The sequence below is a fragment of the Aspergillus chevalieri genome, chromosome 5 (assembly GCF_016861735.1).
Source record: "Aspergillus chevalieri M1 DNA, chromosome 5, nearly complete sequence".
In the NCBI taxonomy this organism is placed as follows: Eukaryota; Fungi; Ascomycota; class Eurotiomycetes; order Eurotiales; family Aspergillaceae; genus Aspergillus; species Aspergillus chevalieri.
The window spans coordinates 2,282,358-2,304,305 of record NC_057366.1 but is presented as its reverse complement, the minus strand read 5'-3'; the positions used below and the strand labels follow the sequence as shown (position 1 = coordinate 2,304,305).

General features: G+C 49.3%; 8 protein-coding genes and 1 non-coding gene across 9 annotated transcripts; 5 read left to right on the top strand and 4 right to left on the bottom strand.

Annotated features, from left to right (window-relative positions):
* Window positions 1-1,106: 1,106 nt before the first annotated feature.
* Window positions 1,107-2,336, bottom strand: ACHE_50811S (ankyrin repeat domain-containing protein; the record flags this gene model as incomplete). The annotated part of the gene is made up of 1 exon (XM_043280569.1): window positions 1,107-2,336. The coding sequence occupies one exon, from the start codon at window positions 2,334-2,336 to the stop codon at window positions 1,107-1,109; it is 1,230 nt and encodes a 409-aa protein (XP_043138135.1).
* Window positions 2,337-2,873: 537 nt separating this feature from the next.
* On the top strand, window positions 2,874-4,847 carry ACHE_50810A (flavin-containing monooxygenase; the record flags this gene model as incomplete). The annotated part of the gene is made up of 1 exon (XM_043280568.1): window positions 2,874-4,847. The coding sequence occupies one exon, from the start codon at window positions 2,874-2,876 to the stop codon at window positions 4,845-4,847; it is 1,974 nt and encodes a 657-aa protein (XP_043138134.1).
* A 138-nt stretch (window positions 4,848-4,985) lies between these two features.
* Window positions 4,986-5,057, top strand: ACHE_t50012A. Its single transcript has one exon. It is a non-coding gene; the product is annotated as a tRNA-Arg (tRNA).
* A 340-nt stretch (window positions 5,058-5,397) lies between these two features.
* Window positions 5,398-6,021, top strand: ACHE_50809A (DUF1772 domain-containing protein; the record flags this gene model as incomplete). The annotated part of the gene is made up of 2 exons (XM_043280567.1): window positions 5,398-5,467; window positions 5,549-6,021. 2 exons carry the CDS (start codon window positions 5,398-5,400, stop codon window positions 6,019-6,021), a joined length of 543 nt encoding a protein of 180 aa, XP_043138133.1.
* A 1,376-nt stretch (window positions 6,022-7,397) lies between these two features.
* Window positions 7,398-8,842, top strand: ACHE_50808A (alpha-ketoacid dehydrogenase kinase family protein; the record flags this gene model as incomplete). Its single annotated transcript, XM_043280566.1, has 2 exons — window positions 7,398-7,603; window positions 7,651-8,842. 2 exons carry the CDS (start codon window positions 7,398-7,400, stop codon window positions 8,840-8,842), a joined length of 1,398 nt encoding a protein of 465 aa, XP_043138132.1.
* Window positions 8,843-8,981: 139 nt separating this feature from the next.
* Window positions 8,982-10,498, bottom strand: ACHE_50807S (putative 2-methylcitrate dehydratase (PrpD); the record flags this gene model as incomplete). Its single annotated transcript, XM_043280565.1, has 2 exons — window positions 8,982-10,111; window positions 10,177-10,498. 2 exons carry the CDS (start codon window positions 10,496-10,498, stop codon window positions 8,982-8,984), a joined length of 1,452 nt encoding a protein of 483 aa, XP_043138131.1.
* Window positions 10,499-12,019: 1,521 nt separating this feature from the next.
* On the bottom strand, window positions 12,020-14,245 carry ACHE_50806S (IQ calmodulin-binding motif protein; the record flags this gene model as incomplete). The annotated part of the gene is made up of 5 exons (XM_043280563.1): window positions 12,020-12,294; window positions 12,349-12,741; window positions 12,793-12,924; window positions 12,977-13,799; window positions 13,868-14,245. 5 exons carry the CDS (start codon window positions 14,243-14,245, stop codon window positions 12,020-12,022), a joined length of 2,001 nt encoding a protein of 666 aa, XP_043138130.1.
* Window positions 14,246-18,753: 4,508 nt separating this feature from the next.
* On the bottom strand, window positions 18,754-18,948 carry ACHE_50805S (uncharacterized protein; the record flags this gene model as incomplete). The annotated part of the gene is made up of 1 exon (XM_043280562.1): window positions 18,754-18,948. One exon carries the CDS (start codon window positions 18,946-18,948, stop codon window positions 18,754-18,756), a length of 195 nt encoding a protein of 64 aa, XP_043138129.1.
* Window positions 18,949-19,840: 892 nt separating this feature from the next.
* On the top strand, window positions 19,841-21,852 carry ACHE_50804A (putative thiamine pyrophosphate enzyme; the record flags this gene model as incomplete). Its single annotated transcript, XM_043280561.1, has 4 exons — window positions 19,841-19,842; window positions 19,908-19,950; window positions 20,010-20,132; window positions 20,227-21,852. Coding segments are annotated over 4 exons (1,794 nt in total).
* Window positions 21,853-21,948: the final 96 nt, after the last annotated feature.

Here is a 21,948-nt window from a genome sequence, read left to right as displayed (position 1 = left end):
AGAAATTGATTCAGGAGGGAACATGACCTCCTTTATATGTCGCGATGTCCTCTGCCAGGCCTCCTCTTCATCAGTCCAGGTTAGGCAGCTCTGCATTGCAAATTGCGCAAAGTGAGGCGGTCCATCCACTCTCTGTTTTCTATGCACGACGCAGCCTCACCAGCATTTCTTGATCCAAGTTGCTACAGTCCAATGAAACAGTCGAGCTCATCCTGTCTTCCAAGCTGACCCCACGAGCTGAAGGGTCGATCTTTCCTAGATGAAGTTGCCAGTTTTGGAGTATTGGATAATGATAATAGGAAGTCTGCCATTCCCACTTCATGAAACGATTTAGTTTTTGTTACAAGTTTCGAGATTCTAGGGCCACACATTCATGCATTACGCCAAGTTTAGAGAATTAGGTCTTCAGAGATCTTGGTATACAAATATCGTATGTTCGAGGCCGAATATGGTCCTAACACTTAGGAAACTAGGCATCCGGCAGTGTAAAGCTGTGCAAATTGACCTGGTCTCCACACCTCAGCTATGATGCAACCGCGCTGTAGTTATACAAGTCATTTTCAAAGGTTCAGCTCTCGTATATCAAGCCACTCTGAAGGTGGAACCCCCGCTTATGCAACTAGTCTGCTGGCCCCTATGTCGGGGGACGATCAATTCCCTAAGGCGACCTGCGACAAGGCCCGAGCTTTACATACATGCGCAGTGACAGGCCTGGACTGTACAACGATCGACAAGTTTACAACAACAGAACCAGGCCGAGCCATTTTCAAGATCGGAACACGTCATTCGGAAGCGGGGGAAGTATGTGATAGCCGAATCTTTAAAAGGGTACAGAGCACATACGCAAGTAAATATACTGAATACTAGCCTGGCCGGAGTCATTTAGTGATTCGACTGCAAAAGTCAATGGGTGTGGGAAAAAGCCTCTTACCCACTTAGCTGCATCCACCTTCTGATCTATACCGAGTATAGCCAGCTCTCCGATTTTCGATTGCAGGAGTTGTCGATCTTTTCCGATTAGTGTCCAAGTTCAGCTGAAAACGTACAATGAAAGACAAGCACGCGCGCGGTCCAAATGGGTTACATTTTCCCAGTAGCTTGTTCTTTTAGATTCGACCCTCGAAGTAATCGACCACGGCAGTATGCCCACACTCTTTCGCCACGTCCAACGGCGTTTGGCCCTCGTCATCCTCTAGATACGGATCTGCCGCGCCTCTCTCAAACAGGAGCCGAACCACTTCGACGTGACCCTCTTCCGCGGCTTCAAAAAGAGGGCCCTTATCCAAGAGCCCCCAGGCGTCGAACGCTGCACCCTTATCCAACAAAATTCGTACAATTTCCAGATTACCATCAGCTGCGGCCAAGGACAGCGCTGAAGTATTGTCTTCATCTCCTATTCTCGGATCCACGCCCTTGTTCAGCAACAACCGCACAATCTCTAGATGCTGGCCTTGGATCGCCTGGATTAAGGGGGATCCTTCCCGGTAACCGCAATTCTGCAAGCCGTACCGACGGAGATACTTTGAGCAAGGGTCCGGGTTAATCTGCGGATGAGCCAGTAAGGTTTTCACCACTTCAGTGTGCCCATGTTGAGCAGCCAGAGATAATGCACACTGCTGGCGGTCGTCATGCGCGTTCAGTGATATGATACCGGTGTTCAGTAAGAGAGTCACTATTGCTGTCTGACCGTACCGGGCCGCGATCATCAACGGTGTTTTGAAAGTCCAGTTTCGGGTGTTTGGATGGACGCCATGCACAAGGAGAATCTTCATGATTCCCACATGGCCGATGCGCGCAGCCAGGCAGACAGGTGGCTCGTCGCGATAACAATTGCATGACGAATAGCGATGGCGCTCCTTTTGAGTACGCTGCAGCACCCTCTTCATCTCCGAGTCGCTACCGAAGAAGGATGGACCATAATCGTCTCCACTGGAATCGTCCTCACTGGAGCCATTCTCACTCAAATCATATTCATTCGAACTGTCATCGCTCGAATAATCCTCAATCGAATGGTACTCGTTCAAAGGGTACTCGCTCGAATCAAATTCGCTCGAGTTATCCACATCCTCCTCATCCCCATCTTCTTCGTCGTCATTTTCTCCAGCATTAATTTCTTCTTGTTGTCCCATCCCTTCTTCTGGCGATGATGGCGAATATTCAGTTAAATCCGAGGAAGATGAGGTTTCAGAACCTTCCACAGGATCCCTCTCAGACTCCGAACTGTTCTCATTTCCATTCATCCCCTTGACCACTCGCTCGCATTGCTGCACATTGGCCCCCTGAGCAATGAAATTCAGCAAGGCTTCCTCACATCCCAGTTTTATGGCCCTCCACATTCCCCAGCTATGATAGCGGCGGACGTTATGTCGGTATAAGAAGGTATTCAGGGAACAATATGAGCGGCGGCTTGTTTGACATAGAGCGCTTATGTCTCGGTCATTTTCGAGCTGCTCAGCAATGACGAGGAGTACGTCGTCGGGTAAGGTATAGAAGGGCATGCTGGTTTTGTTTTGGTCAGGCGATGAAGGGTATTTGGCTGGTGGATAATCAGCATCGTAAATCATCTGTATGTGTATCAGGCTAGGACAAATGAATTACATTAACCGAATTAGGATTCCATTTCCAAGCATCCAGGGTAGATGAAGGTAACAAACGCGCGTATGGTGATGGCAGTACAGTAGAACTGGCGGAAATAATAAAAACCAGGAAATCTTGTGAGCAACAAAGAAGAGATAAGTTCTTGGCATCTTGTAAACAAATTACTTGGTACAATGGATCTAGTCCGGATTCTGCTCTTATTCACCATCAGCCTTTATACTTCCGTCTTCTCATCCTCCGCATCTCACCTTCCTCAACAACGGCCTAACAACACAATGGACCTCGAACCAAACTCCCACCCTGATACCTCCATGTTCAGCCTCCTCGATGACTCCTATGTCAATCAAATCCGTACTAGATACGCTGAAGAACGCCTTCGCCGTCTCCACCCCAAGGGCAACGCCCAATACGCCGATCTCGAACTCGACCCCGATATCGAAACCGAGACGACATCCTACATAAGTATAGACAATGACGACTTTCCAGCCTGTGAGGAATTTAAAAATGACACTGACAACATTCCCGAGATCGACCATCAACGCATCGTGATCGTGGGTGCTGGCTTTGGTGGGTTGCTGAATGCCGTGAGACTGCTGCAGACGGGGGACTTTGAGCCTAAGGATATTTTGTTTCTGGATGCGGCTTCGGGATTTGGGGGGACGTGGTGCTGGAATGAGTATCCTGGGTTGATGTGTGATATTGAGAGCTATATCTACATGCCCCTGTTGGAAGAGACGGGGTACATGCCTTCTCACAAGTACGTGTCAGGTGTTGAGATCAAAGAGCATGCTTACCGGATTGCTCGCATGTATGGTCTCTATCATCGTGCCCTGCTGTGTACAAGTGTGAGCAGCTTGGTTTGGGACGAGCATGAGATGAATTGGACTGTCAAGGCGGTTCAACACCGTCACCAGGGTATTTTCCCATTGACCTTCAGTGCTGACTTTGTCATCCTAACTGCGAACCCGGTGAGTATTCCCAAGTTGCCCAATATCGACGGTATTTCAGACTTCCAGGGCAAGAAATTTCACACGGCACGCTGGGATTACAAGGTCACTGGCGGATCCGCAGACCTCCCTGTTCTGCAGAAGCTGCGCGACAAGAAAGTGGCTATCATCGGTACCGGTGCGACTGCTGTGCAGGCCATCCCTCATCTTGCGGAATGGTCGCGGAAGTTGTATGTTTTTCAGCGTACTCCATCTGCTGTGGACCGACGTGATAATTGTCCGACGGAACCCCAATGGTGGGCGGGGGTTGTCTCGCAGGGTCCAGGCTGGCAGGCAAAGCGCATGGAGAACTTCAACCACTTCATCAGCAACGCGCCCAACCTGCCTGACATTGACCTTGTGAACGACGAATGGAGCCGCGCTCGTTCGTACAGCGCCCTAGTCGGGGGTCCCCAGAACCGGAAACCAGGATATCTGAAGGAAATGGAAATGGTTGACCTTCTCCGCCAGGACAAAATCCGCAACCGCGTCTCCCAAGTCGTCGAGCGCAAGAAAACCGCAGATCTCCTGAAACCCTGGTACTCCGGTTGGTGCAAACGGCCTTGCTTCCACGACGAATATCTCCAAGCCTTCAACAACCCGAATGTGGAACTCATCGACACGAATGGCAAAGGCGTCGTCTGTGTTACTCAGAAAGGCGTAGTCACGAACCAAATCGAATATGAAGTCGACGTACTAATCTTCGCGACGGGCTACAATGCCAGCGGGCGGACGACCCCCGATGCTCGTTTGGATATGTTCATCTCAGGACGTGGCCAAAAGTCGATGCGCATGGCTTGGAAGGATGGGGTTGCTACTTTGCACGGATTGATGACTCGCGATTTTCCGAATCTCTTCTTCCCCGGCCCGAATCAGGCTGGCATCACAGCGAACTATACCTACTTTCTCGATCAGATGGCGAAGCATGTTTCTTACATCATCTCAAACGCTACTAAGAAGCAGGGTCCGTATAAGGTCACCATCGAACCTTCTGTCAAGGGTCAAGAGGCGTGGTCCAGGGAGGTTATGATACGCGCTGGTGGACTTGCGGGAATGGCTAACTGTACGCCTGGATATCTCAATATGGAGGGTGAGTTTGATAGTCCCAAGGCGCCGGAAGAGATTGTCAAGGCGGCGCGAGCGATACACTGGGCTGAGGGCGTGATGAGCTGGGTGAAAATCGTTGAGGGCTGGCGGGAGAAGGGAGGGATGGAGGGATTGGAAGTAAAGCGGTTGAAGAAGATCATTGTCGATTTAAACTAAAACCTGTTAAATGTAGCTAATAGGGTAATGTCAATGCGTCTATCAAAGCATGCTGTGCATATGCATGTAATGCATTACGCTGATTAGATTACATTATATTACATTATTAATTATTTAAATAACTCGCATTATTAACAAGGCCGGCTGGCCCAATGGTAAGGCGCTTGACTACGAATCAAGAGATTGCAGGTTCGACCCCTGCGTCGGTCATTTCTTTTTTTTTTCTCTCTCTTTCTACCATGGACAAACCATCTCAATTGACTCGACCTCAATGTCAGTTTCAAACCTCAGCACAATAAAATTGTTCACAATGACATCAAAATGCCATCATGACCCTCTTTTTGTGTCCCCCATCGGCATCGGCACCCAACTCCTCCGTTCTACGGAACTTCGGGCACACAAACCCCCGCCGTTCGCATGCAACATATATATGTAACCAGCAACTCTACATCAACCCCTGCACCCCCGAGCCAATTACGGAATCTCACCCCCTCAAAGAACAAAAAGCAAACACCTTTGTTCTGCATCTAGCCTATAGCAAATCACAACCATGACAGAGTATCCGACAGCGCTACGCGTGGCGCAAGCCGTCGGCATCAGTGGGTCCATTTGGCTTTCCGGTATGTCATGTCCAAGGCTTATCAACTGCAACCAACCGGATATGGTACAAGACAAGGGTGGTTGATGCATATCATTCTCAGGAAATATCTGCGGTCTCTCAGCCATCGCCATACCCGTATTCTTCCGCTCCAGACGAGAACACGGGGAAAAAGATGATATCCCGCAGACGAAGCTAGCCCGGCAGTGGCAGTACTTCTACGACCACGGAAAAGCACAGAACCCGCCTATCGCTGCTGTTACTGCATGTGCGTATGCGTATTTGGGCTGGGCTGTTGCTTCGCGGAGCGAGCTATTTTCTCGGTTTGCTGGGGCGAACACAGGACTTTTTTATCGGCTTGCGGGGTTCTTGACTCTGGGGATTATGCCGTGGACGTTGGGGTTTATGATGCCGACGAATTATAAGCTCACGGAGATTGCCCAGGGTTTGGATGGGAAGGAGGTTAGTGATGAGGAGTTTGATGGGTTGTTGAGTTACTGGCAGGTAACTAATGCTATTCGGGGGTTGTTTCCGCTTGCTGGGGGCGTTTTGGGACTTTTGACTGCATTGTTATAGTAGGATTGACGGTGGTTGATAGTTCTATCTCTCCATCGCTACTCTTTAATACAAAATTCTTTCCTGAACAGAACCAACCAAGCAGAAGCTTCCGCTGTGCTTTTCCACCTCTCCAACGCTGTTGGATCCCATAACAGTACCTGCTCCACTCACGTCCGTGAGATCTCAGGGTCTAGGAGTCTTCGAGTCACTCCGTCAAGCAAGTCGACGTTGGCCACTGCGTTTTGAAGGTCTGGACCCTCGTTGAGCGTATCCATAGGCCTCCACAAAACCAAAACCCGTGCGTTTCCCAGCTTATCTAACGACACAATATACTAACTATACAAGACATTCATAACTCATCAAACCGCCACAACAATGTCTCCAAAGAGGGAAGAGACCCCTTGGTACATGGCCAAAGAGTTTGGTCTCGCAGCAAACAACACATTCTGGTGATGACCCGCCGACTGAGAGACCCGATCCTGTCAACCTTGGTCTGCTTCCTGGGATATTCCCAATAGGACAACACACGAACATTGGCATCGTGTTGAGCGTGTTGACAATTCGGCGGTCAGCCTTTGCGATGTTGCGGGCTCCGCACATTTTCCAGCGCAGGCCATATACTTTCTTGAAAAGATCGGCCCACTTCTTGACGTCTACGCCCTGGTTCGAGTATGAGCGAAGGGATGAAACATCTGCAACGACATTACTACCATGTGAAATGGTATTGCGTGAGATCTTCAGCCTTCTTGGCTAAGAAAGTCTACCCTGACATTCAAGTTGTAAATACGGGTGATATTATGGTGAGCTTGGAGTCGGCTAGCCAAGGCGTAAATTTCGTCGCGCATGTCCTCGGCTGCCGCATTCGTATCAAAAAGACCCCCAACAATCTTCCGTCACGGGTCGGCAACGATGACGTTAAGCACTTCGAACTGACTTGGGAAAAAAAATGGCGTGCCACTTGGTATGTTCACTGACTATTTCAACAGGGGTACATACAGGGGAATACGGAGATTCGACTTACTCCTTGACCAGGATCATCTCCGCGGGGCCTGCTAGACTTTCACTGCAAGTGTTTGCTGTATCTGAGTTGAAGGTATCATCCGCGAAATCACCACCGTCGTCTCCTTATAGAACGGAATTTGCGAAGTGGCACTTGGCAACTCATTCAGTCTGGCAGAAAAAAACACCGTTCTCTGATAGAGCTTCGGGGAATTCGAAGATGGCAATTTGTGAGAATTCATTCGTCAATCCTTTAGGTAGGTGAATGGAAGAGAAGAAGGAAAGTAACCTAGAAAAGGAAAGTGGTAGTTCACACGTGACATCCATATCCGGTTAGCGCATCCCCGCGTTCTGAGGTCATTCACGATATTCAACGTCTTCATCGCCAGCAGCTGATGGTGATGGCCGCCGTGCGACAACTGCAGACATTGTTCAGGAACAGACAGCAATGCTACAGGGCCGTTTTTCACACGCGCAACTATACATCTCCAGCCAAAGACACCGCATACTCGTTTCCATCGTTCGCCAGCGGAGCCAACGATGAGGTCGCCCGTCTTGCGGCTACCAGGCGTCGGCCATTGACGCTAGCCGATCTCCTCAAGTGAGTAATAGAAAGGTGTGATTATATATGACTTGCTGACTGTCCAGACATGGACGCCCGCCATTGTCAGAGAATGCGCTTCTCAGTTCGGCAAACTTCACCCTCTCCCTCCTCCCTGCTCGATTAGCATCTCGAATCCAGGCCCTGCGGAATTTGCCCTTCATCGTTGTCTCGAATCCCCATGTGTCCAGGATTTATAACAACTACCTCCATTCGCTGTCGACCCTTCTCCCGTACCAGCAGCGGAAGATCACGACCCTAGATGAAGAAAAACAATTTGCGGACGTGCTGGCAGACCTCGTACATACACATACGAATACAATCCCGATACTCGCACGCGGATTCCTCGAATGCAGGAAATACATCGATCCAGCAGAGGTAACGCGGTTTCTGGATACTCATCTACGCGCACGGATCGGAACTCGGTTGATTGCGGAGCAGCACCTGGCTTTCCACTTCGCCTCGCAGCCAGCTAAAGATAGCAGCTCAGCACCGAAAGAATCAGTCCCCTCCAACTACGTCGGGGTCATTGATTCGACATTGCAGCCAGCGCGCATTATCAAATACTGTGAGGATTTCGTGGGCGAGATATGCGAGTTGAAGTATGGCGTGCGCCCGGAAGTGGTGATTGGGGGACAGCCGGAGGCTTCGTTTGCATATGTTCCCGTGCATATGGAATACATTATCACGGAACTGTTGAAGAATGCGTTCAGAGCTGTGATTGAGAACGGCCAAGAACACGCACCTATTGAGGTTACTATCGCACCTGCGCCGGATGTCCCTGGGAATCATATTCACGAAGTCTATGATAAGCATACGCAAGAACCCCGCGAGTCTCAGAATGACACTGACGTGGGTTTCCACGTTGATACGGTCGTTGGAACAGCGGACGCCAACGAATCAGTCCGACACTCCAACCCTTCCTCGCAAAGCATTACGATTAGGATCCGTGATCGAGGCGGTGGCATTCCCCCGGAGGTTTTGCCAAACATCTGGTCCTACAGTTTTACCACCTTCTCCGATATTGATCCCCAAGGCTCGGAAAATGGAAATGTTGATGCACTCAACACCATCTCTGCCAGCAGTGGACATCTCAGTAGCATTGCCGGACTGGGGTATGGTTTGCCTTTGAGCAGAGCGTACGCAGAGTATTTTGGAGGTAGCATTGCTATCCAAAGTCTTTGGGGCTGGGGAACTGATGTTTACTTGACCTTGCAAGGGGTTGGGAAGATGGCTTGACCGTGTTGTTTATGGCGTTTGCTGATTTGCATAGTGTTTTAATCTTGGATATCCTACATGACAGGAATACATGACAGGAATATACAAGTCTGCTGGACGGGCTGGATATACTCTCTCATAATCCGTTGATGACTACCCACTATAACCTTGACTCCGGCGCATCTCTCGCAAACAAATCAACAAAATCCGAAATCCTCAAATCATCCACCTGAACAGCCTCAACAATCCTCGCAATCTCCGTATCCGAAAACATAACCCTCATGTTCCTTCCAAATTTCTCCCTAACAGCATCACCCGTCGCCGGATTTTTCACATGCCCAATCGGATACTCCACCAACACCTCATCCAAAACTCTCCCATCTCTCAAATACACGGTCAACCCAGCTCCAATGCTCCTCTTCTCCAAATCCAGATAATCCTTCGTAAGCCCCTCATCCGCCGTAACCTCAATCCTCTCGCGCATAGAATCCACCGCTACACTCTGCGCCCAATAACTCCCATCCGCATAATCCCCCACCTCCGGCGCATGCCCCTTCAACAACGCAACCGCAATAACATACTGAATACAATGATCCCGATCCGCCGCATTCCTCAGCACGCCTTTCTTATTGATAATCAAGTCCGCCGCAGCAGTAGCCCTCACCTTAACCCTCATAATATCCTCCTCAACCCTCATCCCACTCTCCCTCATCCGTGACCCCTGCACCAACGCCGCCTCCACAGCAGCAATCCCATGTCCCTCAACAGGCATAACTTTGAACAAAACATTCTGCACAGCCCAATCCCCAAATGCTTGCGGCATCACAAATCCCTTCGTACCGAAGGTCCTCTCCAAAAACCCATACGGAACCGCACTCAACGCCTCTCCCGCACCAACCTGTCCCGCCCTCACAAGCAACGCAAGATGCACAGCCCGCATGCACGCATCTCCAGCCGCCCAGCCTTTCCTTGGTATCGTATTAGACCCAGAACGATATACCCGACTCGGATGCCCGTCCATCCACACGTGCGAAATTGCAGCCATCGCCTGTGTCTGCGAGAGACCGAGGAGCCAGGCCGTTACAGCTGCGGAGGCGAGTTTGACGAGGATGACATGGTCAATGCCGTAGGCGTTGAAGGCGTTGTGGAGTTGGTGAAGGCCTTGGATTTCGTAGGCTTTTGTTATTGCGATTAGGAGGGTTTGGATGGTTAGAGGGGGTCCGGTGTGTTTGTTGTCTTTGGTGGTTCGGCTGAGCCAGTCCGATACGGATAGTATGGCGCCGATGTTATCTGCCCATCATCAACCTTCATCCTAAAAGTAGAAACGCAATCCAAATACAGGGGTCAGGAAATACCAGAAGGATGCCCCCACTCCCTCCCCCACAATGCATCATTATAATCCAAATACCTAATCAACACACCCATATCAAACGCCCCCTTCACTGGATCCAAGCGGTACCCCGTCCCGGGTAACCTGAATCCATCAGGTACATGTGTACTATTGACGACGGGACCAATGAGTTTACGGGCTTCTGCACTGCTGGAGACGGTTTGGATGGTGCAGCCTAAGGCGTCGAGGAGGGCGGTTCGGGCTGCGGAGAGGGCAGGTGAAGAGGGGTGGAGGGGCGTGTAGATGTAGTTTGTTATATCGATTATGGGTTGGTCGTATTGGGTCATTGTGTTGGTGTCTCGGTTTTGGGTTTGCTTGATTTGAGACTTTGATTGAACTGGCTACGGGTTATATCCATAATTTTTGGTGACGGGAACGGAGCGTATGAATGTGTCCGATGGTCATACATGTCCAACACGGTTAGATACCGATTGCAACCCAGTGGTCTCAAATATCGTTGTTCATTATATTCAAGATATCATACGCTATATATAGGTACAGTGAGGTGCAGAAAGTCTGAACCCCCCAGATACTGCTGCCCCACACCGCTTTTCAACAACTAGTAATATTCAATTTTTCTGCCGGTCTAAACCTCCAAGGAAACTAATATTTTGTATACCAGCCGTCGGCCTCAATAACAGCCTTAACACGATGCGGCATTGTCTCTGACAACTTAATGCACACCTGCTCATCAATTGCCTGCCAGGCTTCCTTAGCTGCTGCTATTAACCTCTCCCGTGTATCTTCAGTGTCACGGGCGTGCTCTAGTTCAGGATAGAGCTTATAGATTTGCTGTTTCATTATTGCCCAGAGGTTCTCAATTGGATTCAAATCAGGTGAGTAAGGTGGCCAGACCATGACAGTTATCTCTAGTTGTTGGAGGATTTCTATCACAACGTGCGCCCGATGCACTGGTGCTCCATCATGCATAAAGATATCACCAGGGCGGACAAATTCAGGTAAGAATGCCTCATAAAGATCGCGGATAACTCGCCCTGATACTCCACCTCTTTCTGAATCAGGGTCGCCATCTAAGGGGATCAGACCTGTCCATACATTATCTCCAAAAGCAGCCCAAAACATCTGCTTAACTCCTTTCCCTGTTCGACGTGTACAAACGTCTTTTTCGCGTAGTTGATCACATGGTCGTCGGAAGGTCCAGATGGGACGAATACCAACACCTCGCTCAACTGTACACTCGTCAGACCACCGGACCCTAGCCCAATCTTCAGGGGTGTAGTTCTCATACTCTCGGGCCCATTGAAGGTGCTTAGCAGCATGAATCTCTGACAGTTCAGGGCGACGAAGTTGCTTCCATTTGCGGCGTTCCATCTCATGCAACAACTTTTGAATTGAGCGCTTTTTCACCACCCCATCCACCTCATCGACAAGATCACGGATCTTAATATGAGGGTTTTTTTTCAGTGAGATCATATATATGGTCGCGTTGCTCTTCTGTAAGTTGTCGAGGGCGCCCAGACCGTTTGCGAGTGACATTATCGACACGCTCTTTTTCGCGTCGTAGAGTGGTCTTTATGGTGTTTACAGAGAGGTCTCGGTGTAGATTATGGATTCGTTTGGCGCCCCAGCCAATTGCATGGAGTTCGCCTATACGTGATCTCAATTGAGGAGACAATTCAGCATTTCTTGAACGGGGCATCTTGTATAGAGTCGTATATAGAGCTTAGTGCTCAACGCGTGGAATGTCATTACTAATTGAAAAGGAAGGCGGTGGCGGAATGGCGGTCTGGAAGAGGGGGTTCAGACTTAATGCATCCCACTGTAAAAGCAAAGAAATCTCCAACCAATCAAAATCCACCAGCACCCCTGACTCTCTGTACCGCCCCAACAATCCCCTTGACCCAGCTGAATCTCCCGGGGTTGATTCCAATAGACCCCTCGGGAAGTTTCCCGGTCTCAGGATCATGCCAGCACCCATCTTTGCTACTTACAGCGCCATATAAAGCAGTGTTCTGGTTTCTGTTGATAGTATCAAGCCAGGAGCGACAGATTGTGGGTGAATCATAGAGTATGTTGATTTCTTGGCTGTGGTAGAAGGATTGAGTGTCAAGATTGCCATTTCCTGTGTTTGTCAGAGCCGTATGATCCCTAATGGTAGGGAGGGGGGTATACGTACCCTGAATGGCGACGCTCTCATCGATGATCATGAGCTTGATGTGACAACTCCGACGTTTGAAGCAGTTATGAATTGGTTTTGTCTGGTCCTTGCCGATGTAGTTGAATATCCGTAGTCTGGACCACTCTTCATTTGTGCGAAGACACTTGTATAGCCGATTTGCAATCATCTCGTTTGTTCCGTTCTGGAAAGGAAGAAGTTGCCCTGCGTCGTTGTATCCCAGGCAGAGATAGCAGGTGACGACGACACCCCGGCGGACTGCATCCAGAAGAGGCTCGAGGATCGGTTCTGCATTCATATTTGGTGTCTGAATAAAGATGGAATGCTTTGCGTGTCTGATGGCGGAGAGGAAAGCCGAATTCTGGGGGGTATAGATGCTGCTGTAGTTAGGTGCTAGACTGCTGTTAGCCATAACTCCAAGTATGGGTATAGGCTTCTACTTACATCCACATGGTTCTCGATTGACAAGCGCCATCGGAAATGGCTCATGCGGTGGCGACAGGACGTAGGGTTTCATCCGGAGGTCTTGGTCACGGTTCGGGGCATCTCCTGTAGTTCCAGGCTGGAGTGTGGTGTCTTGTCTAGGTCAGACGTGCTTTTAGAAGCTGGTAATAGGCTGTTAACATACTAAGATGACGAGTCACTGCTTCAGTCCGTGACATCCCGGGTAAAGGCTCAAGGCTTCCATTGACTCTCTGCGTCTCTTGCTGCATGTCGACATCATAAAGAGGATGGTCTGCAGTGAGTTGTGGTGGTGCCTCTCTCCCACTACAATCCGAAGAGCTCTCAGGCTCGCTTGCTGACAATTTCCAAGCAGGAGTCGAGCTGGCGGGTGATGCGAGCAACGGGAGAGGCTCTCCCAATCGCCGACCCCATGACACCAATGCACTATCGTAGAGCGAATCAACAATTGGCCCCTCGACGCGAACCATCATCTCGAGATTGTCGTTGTCCTGGATATTGTTGCTCTGAAGCAGGGCAATCCTTCGATCAACGATCATGAATTTCGCGTGAAATGTACCGAAGATGGGTCTGTGGTAATTGATGACCTGAAGATCGACGTTGGGGATCTCCTCCGGAGACGGCAATCTGACCTGTCCACCAGCATACTGCTTCTCACTGACCATGAGATGATTCTGAAATATCTGTCGCGGATCTCCCCGATCGTATATCATCTTGACAACCACCTTGGTACCGCGCTTTCCGGCCCGTCTCGACAGCTCTCTGAAAGAATTGGTGATCAACGTCGACGCGTCCGAATGAATCCAGAAATTGGTCGCTAGGAAAACCTCGGTCTCAGCTCGTGCGATGCAATTCGCCATATGACGGCAGATATCGGGCAGAGGCGCTACAATCGTCAAGGGAACGACTCCGTGGCGACCGATTAGCGGCGGGGAGACGACGCCTGCCATCGGGTTCTTTTCCAGCGTACAGAGGGCATCGTGATAAATCTGTTTGTCATTCATGCATCAGCAAGTCAATGAGTATTCCTGGTCAATTATATCCTGTCCATGCTTACCTTCAGGAACAAAGTACTTGGTTTTGCGGTACCCCAACGTCCGCAGTCGTACGCTCTTTGCAGACTATCCTGGGCATCATGAGCAGACTCTCTTTGTGACGAAACAGTCGTTTTTTTGCATTTCTGGCCGCGATATAATCTGTGAAAAATCCCAAGTGGGTGTTGCGTTGGGTCGCGGGCGAGCTCCGAGGTAACAGTTCGGTCACTGGCGCAGAGACGATGCACGTTCTCTGGGACCATCTCAGAACACGTTCGATTCTCACTCTTGGCTGCACGAAGCACCAAGAAAGCAGTAGCAGCGAGAATGAAGAAGACGGAGTGTTTTAAAAGAGAAGCTGAGGCCGTGTATTCGAGTAAGTCCTGTATTATGGCCGGCATGCCGAGTAATGACGTATGGGCTGTGTAGTGAGAATGAGTAGATCTGAGTGGAAGTCAGATCTGACTAGAGACAAATGTCTCCAATACTCCAGTTAATCATCATCTCGTTTTCTTTCTGCCTGGAGGTATAATGACAGTGTTTGTGTTGTTTGGGAAAGAGTCTCCATAATTGTTCCCGGTTGTCTTCAGCCCTACGGGGCTGATGTCATTGTGCATTACATAACTTTGTGCATATGTACATCCCTCATGTGACTACAAACATGCGACACGTGACGCTCTTGCCATTTCCTTTCACCTTCCACCCCTCCTCATTTTTATCCTTTCATTCATCATCTCCGTCAATATAGCCCGTTAGAGTGCTTAAATACACGAGGGCACCACCCGATATGTTCTTTTAGTTGAACGACACTGCTTGCTTCGGTACAGAGAGGCAGACATTTCCCGATTTCCTCTTCGAAATGGCAGATGATGACGACTTCGAAGATGCTCTTTATCTCGTCAATCTCTTCCCTTAGGGACGCAATCTCTGCTGAGCCTCCCTCGGACCCAGATCTAATCAAGACAGCGACAGAGATCTCACTTTGACGACTCGAGAATTACACACCCCGCAAAGCCTCTGATGACACTGCATAGGTGCTCGGCGCGTTCATAAACCACTTACCACTCCACAGGCAAAAAGTCATGCTTCGCTTAGTCCTGAAGGACATGTCTGACAACAGACTCTACGAAATTGCTCCTCATTTTACGACTGCTATCCTAATCCCGAGTAAGTGTTCAACCTGAGCTGTTTGGAAAAATCAGAACTTACAAATGGTTCTCGATAGTGAAGGCTAGTGGTGGCAGAACTCCAAAGTGTCGCTCTCGCCATTTGAAACGCGATTGAGGAACGTGACTCCCGGGTGGCAGCGATGGTGGCTTCGCCAACTCCGAACGACCAGAAACGCCTGAAGGAAGTTTGCCTGATAAGGGATGGGTATAAATGCGTGCTAACTGGCATCTGGGGCCTGACCTCAGTACAATCGAAACCTGAACTCAACTTCAACTTGCCGTGTTCCCCGACGCAGCTAGTACACATCATTCCTTCCTGTCTTGGATGTTATTCAAACAATGCCGATGAGGTAATGGCACCATTCTTCAAGGTATGATGACAGAATATTGAAGGTCAAAACACAGAAAAAGATATTGGTCAAAAGTGGGCAACTGTTCATGCCATATTTCCTGACCTGTACCAGATTGCTCGCCTTGAGCCCGATGCCATAAACACCCCAAGAAATGCGATGACTATGTTTTCATCGTAGCACGACCATTTCGGTCGACTAGGATTTGCCTTACATTCAACGGTTAGTTGAATACATATAACCCCATTGAGTTTATATTAATATAAGCAGGAAATTGCGAATACTTACCACGTTGAAATATATCCGAGATTTCAGAAATCGCCGCTATCAGCGTTTTTGCCTTCGCCTGACCAAGACGGTAGAAGGCTGGTCCACTTCACCGCATCTGCAAACGAAGAGTTGCCAAAACCTTTGATCCTCAAACCCACGCTGTGCTAGCGAAGATCCTCCACGCGTCCGGAAAGGGGAACAAATCGACAAAGGTATGAGGGATGAGGAACAGCTGCGCTGTTGGCTGCCAACGGGAGCACAGACATACTCCGACTGTATATTGCACGCGAATTGTCTATTCAATTATAACTAAGCAGACTCGAAGTATTGATACCTCGGGTAGAAGATGGTATATGTGTTGTACGTGTGCGTTCTTTATTTTATCTCCCAAGGAACCACTGATCTCCGGTCTTTAACACTCATGGGTGCAGGTTCACTGTTTCAGATCCCGATCGTTTTACGCAATTTGATACATCAACGGTCCATTTCCAAATTTCTCCCCGCCCGCAAAATATGTTGAGATAATGGCGATAAGGACCCTTTCCTGCTCTCAAGGTGTCTTGTTTGTCTGATACGGCTAGTTGGTAGTCTTTTCGGCGACAGCGGTTGGAATTTCATACACGAACGCGGATCATGAGTGACTTCGGTTTCTCAAATGATGCAAAATTCTTAGTTGCTACCAAAGACGATGATACCAAGCATCTCGCACATATAACCGCGCTGTTAGGTCCTCCTCCACAGGAATTGCCGTGGAATCTGAATTTTAGGGGTCCGATGGCCAGTTCCCCTGCTTCCTGTATCTCTGCTTCTACCGATACTAATAGGTTTTACAGGTTCTCTCAAGAGCCCAGATATAGTACCAACGAACTTCAGCTTTGATACTATTATCAATAACATGCACGGCGAAGACAAATGGATGTTCTTTGATCTTTGAAACGAATCCTAGCTATGTACTATGCACTGTGTTTGAAGGCGAATCGATCGGTGGGCAAGGTTAATGGGATCTCGGCATTTCAAAAGACCAGACCCGTATTCACCGAGCAAATACAATCCATGAACGGGAATACAAACAAGATGAAAAATTAAGGGCTCGAGACCAGCAGCTTGCCCTGATAGACCACATGGTACCAAGTGGCCGCACTGAATTGTATGCTTTATCAAATAGTCGGATACTCCTTTGACTATATAATTGTACCGCTGCCTCAGAAGAAGGGTTATGATAAACACTGTAACGTCATGTATTTTGTCAATGATCAATAGCAATACAGCTAACAATAAAATGACAATCCCAATCAAATTAGACAGGCTATTCGCCCTCAACGGTAAAAAGGATACCCGAAAAATTTCCAAATCGGCGAAGCACTCGAGGTTGATGTACTTGCAGATTTTGAGAGGGGACGAGAACTTTTCAATCAATCTACGGGGTGAGCGTCGATATCTGTAAGACTGAGCAAGTGTACAGGTTTTCCCCGGTTGGAGAAATTCACAGCATAGTAACACTTCTTTCGGAATCACCACGAACTGCCAAAATATCCTTTATATGCGGCTTGTGCATCCTGAGGCCCTTTTCACGCCATCTTCGGATTCTATGGATCTTTACAGGAAGACGCTGGGTCTCTTGCCGGCCTCGATTAAGCGAAGCGAAGGATGTCTCGTCCATAAACTGCTCACAATAAATATAAATGAAAATAGGACAACAGAATAAATAAAAAGGGATGAGAGAATAGGTTCGTCATCGCCATCATATTCCACCAGGATTTTCGTAGACCGTCAGCTATTCGACTGTGAGCTTGTATGTCTTTGCCCTCGCTCAGTTTGTTTCCAGGCCACAAATACACCGACTGCCTGTGCCAAATGCTGTCGCCCCTTGCCTTGATATCAAAATCCATCAAGGAGTTGATACCGCGTCGAGGCGATGTACCCAATGGGTCACCTTTGTCTTGTTTATGCCCCTTACGAGAACCCCTCTCGCTATACCAGGATAAATGAATAGACAATGTTGTATCTCCAAAAGAAGCCCAGAATCATACTCCAGATATGTCCTCACGGATTGATTTATCTTGTCGCACTTGGTCTCGATTCCGAGTTGGTGAGTCAACTGCATTCCCAACACCATTCGTACGGGTTTGCTGCGAGTTCGACGAGTCGGAACCGTGGGAGTTCGAAGCCATAGCAGCCATCTGAGCTTTATGTTTCATCAAGGCGTCATTTCTAGAAACCCGATCGGCATCTATGGATTTTCTCGCTTGGATATATGCGCCACCGCCAGCTAAGAAGATTGAACCGTTAGTCTATGTGATTGCGATATGGAAAACCAATGGCATTTTACCGAGGCAAAGGACTCCCCAGCCTATCCTGTTTTTATCCGTTCAGTCTTTCTTTTCTTCGGTGATGCCCTTCTCGCGCTTACCATGTAGATCGTATCGTATTCATTATTGCTCGAGATTTGAAGGGTATCTGAAATGGAAAAGGAGAGGAAGTAAAGGCCAAGTACTCGCCATTCAGCAGACTTAGGCGGAGGGGCCAGCTAGTGGAGGACGCTATTACAAAGCTCTGAAGTGCATGATGTACTATTATGTACTACTAGCATAGTAGTTGAATTTGAGGTTACTTGAGTTAAAATCTTCGGAACCGAATCGATCGACGTCTCGGAGCCGACTCGGTCCGACGTCTCGGAGCCGACTCGGTCGTGTAGACTTAAGCTCTTCGGAGCCGAATTATGGTCTAGTTGGGTGGGGTTACCTATTGGACCTATTAACAACCTGAACATACTTGGTATTTCCCCGATCAATGGTTCGTGCACCCTCTTCAGTTACCAAGGCTGCTCCGGGCGCAGAGTGCGGAAGAGAATCCGGCATTGCAATCTTGTTTGAACGATTCCGGACCACCCGGAGTACGATAATGAAGAGCTAGTAAGTAACATCCCTGGAAACAGTCTACTCCCGGCATATTCCGCTGGCTAAGGGAAATGATTGCCGAAGATCCGGTTTAGACAGCGTATGAGGATGTTTAGAGCTGTAAGATGTGGCTACTATTACCCACGAGAAGTGACCACCATAAACAAAGCAGTTGATGCACGATCTATCTCCATGTACTCCTTCTATTAGCCATAGCAACCGCTTATTCCCGGATTCCCTTGGGCTGCCCAAAGCCGACTGTCTCAATCTTGTGAAGAAGTCGGAGATGCTCCTTCTTCAACGCCTCGAAGTCGTCGTCCAACTGCTTGTGCCACGGATAGAGAACAAAGACTTGGAACGCCAGGGCAGAGGATGCCACGGCAAAGTTGGTCAGGGATATTCCTCGGGTGATGATCATGGCGGCAAGGATAGTGATAAATATCGTCACACGTGTGAGCTTTGCTAGTCAGTCTTTGCGGATGAGTGTAGGAGTTTGTAGTGACCTACCGAGTACACAGATACGATTTTTATTCTGATGTGCTCGAGGTTGGCGCCGTTTGATAGGATTTGATGGGAGCGAAGACTTGCTCTAAGGACACAAAGGAAGAAGGGACATGACCAGTACTGCAAGAACAGAACTCAGAGGTGTGAAATACCAGTGAAACAGCCAAGTTATAAGTGCTTGGTTCGGGGTTAGTTGCCATTGTGGGTGGGCTACGGCCAGGGTTGTTCCGCATGTGACAGTAATCTCTCCATAAGACTTAAATAGCTCACAATCCTCTATTCTGCGCTAGACCTGTCTATTATCAGGTGAGGAACCCGAGTTCTTTTCGCTACCTTGGCGAATGCATCAACATAATGATTCTTCTTCGACCATTTCTCAGATGTCTTTTCTCATCTTACCCCAGGCCAATTGATCTAATTTATCTGCAAACAGATGTTCGTACCTGATATACGCGAAAGACAAGAGATGTTGTCGGGTTAGGCTGGGTTTGCCGGGTGGGTTTAACATCAAAGCACCGTGAAAGAAGCAGAACTGTTTAACCACCCGGGCTATATGCAAACCTAATACCCATCCTGTACACACATTGTCGTCGCATAGTATACAAAAGTTATAACCATGGTTGTACTAAGGAACACCTGGTTAATAATGCAGTGTGGGGAACCCCGCCTACTATCGGACATGATGCCGAGCTCCGGGGTATATCAACACAACAATTGGCAGTGGGATTTTATATTTCTTCATCCCTCTTTTCCAATTGTCATCCTTCTGCTATCCTGACTCAATTTGATCCCGGGTAGTGGCGAATATGTACGTGAAACCCCAGATTCGAGGTGCTTTGCTTGACAGGCATACTGACGGAACGCATTTTACAGGGTTTACACTGCGTCGTTTGCGTTCTTCGAGGCCCTCTGGGAGGTACATGATTCTTATATGCATACTAAGGAACATTGCCATAACATATACTGACCAGTCAGGCCGGAGTCTCTCATGTCTTTGTCAACCTGGGATCGGACCACCCCTCCATCCTTGAGGCCATGGTCAAGGGCCAGAAGGAGAAGAGAGACGCATTCCCCAAGATTATCACTTGTCCTAACGAGGTAAATCCCAAATATTGTCCCCTTTGTGTGTCAGCATTGAGATATGTGTGTTTTCTTTTCAAGCTGGCTGACCCCGCATTACCCCACCTCACAGATGGTCGCCCTCTCCATGGCCGACGGCTACGCTCGCTTGACCGGAGAACCACAATGTGTCATCGTTCACGTCGACGTCGGAACGCAGGGACTAGCAGCAGCAGTTCACAATGCCTCGTGTGGTCGGACACCGGTGTTGATCTTTGCGGGGCTCTCGCCTTTCACGATTGAGGGGGAGATGCGCGGTTCTCGCACCGAATACATCCATTGGATTCAAGATGTTCCTGATCAGAAGCAGATTCTGTCGCAATACTGCCGTTATGCTGGGGAGATCAAGTCGGGGAAGAATGTTAAGCAGATGGTTAACCGGGCGCTGCAATTCGCGACGAGCGATCCTATGGGTCCGGTATACTTGGTCGGTGCGCGTGAGGTGATGGAGGAGGAAATTGAGCCGTACCAGCTCGATCAAGGTGTTTGGGGATCTGTGGCGCCATCTGCTTTACCGGCTGAAGGTGTCCAGTTGATCGCGTCCGAGCTGGCGGCTGCTCAGGAGCCATTGGCTATTGTCGGCTATTCGGGTCGACATGCCAGGGGTGTGACTGAATTAGTCAAGCTAGCAGACACTTTCAAGGGTCTGCGTGTCCTTGATACAGGTGGCTGTGACATGTGCTTCCCCGGAGACCACCCGGCGTCATTGGGCTTACGCTACGGTATTCACGATGCTATCAAAACGGCAGATTTCATCTTGGTCGCGGATTGTGATGTGCCTTGGATCCCAACTCAATGCAAGCCGTTGGATTCGGCCAAGATTATCCATGTCGATGTCGACCCGCTCAAGCAGCAGATTCCTGTTTTCTACCTCCCATCTATGGCTACATTTCGCGCAGAGTCGGCCACTGCGTTCAAGCAAATCAACGAATACGTCGCTTCCAACGAGTCCTTGAAGCAATTTTCCAACTCTGCAGAGAATACTGAGTTCGGCAAGCGCCGAGAAGAGGCGTTCCAAAAGACCCGCCAAAGCGTCGCGCAACTGGCTTCCGTGCCTGATGGCGGAGACGGTGCCCCATTGAACGTGTCCTATCTCATGTCCCAAGTCCGATCCGGATGCCCAACCGACACAATCTGGGCCATTGAAGCAGTGACTCTGAGCGGATTCGTTTCTGATCAAATCGCCGCAACACTTCCCAAATCCTGGCTCAACTGCGGTGGTGGAGGTCTCGGTTGGTCCGGCGGTGGTGCACTGGGAATCAAGTTGGCAACAGACCTTGAAAACGGTGGCACAAACAAGGGCAAGTTCGTTTGCCAGGTCGTTGGTGACGGAACCTTCCTCTTCTCCGTTCCTGGATCTGTCTACTGGATCTCCCGCCGCTACAACATCCCAATCCTAACCATCGTCTTGAACAACAAGGGCTGGAACGCTCCTCGGAGAAGTATGTTGCTTGTCCACCCCGAGGGCGATGGTTCGCGGGCTACCAATGAAGAGCTCAATATCTCGTTCGCTCCGACACCCGACTACGCAGGTATTGCACGGGCTGCTTCTGGTGGAGAAATTTGGGCTGGCCGTGCTGCTACTGTGGCTGATCTCGGGCGGTTGTTGCCGGAAGCTATCAAGAGTGTGCAGAGCGGGACCACGGCTGTTTTGGAGGCGCAGCTTGACGGGACGGCGGGCAAGTATGTCGAGAAGTAGCGGATATTTCATCGGACATTTCGTCCATGACCACAGCCATAGCGAGCATTGTAGTTAGACAATCCATGCTCCGTATTCGGAGACACTTACCGGTTG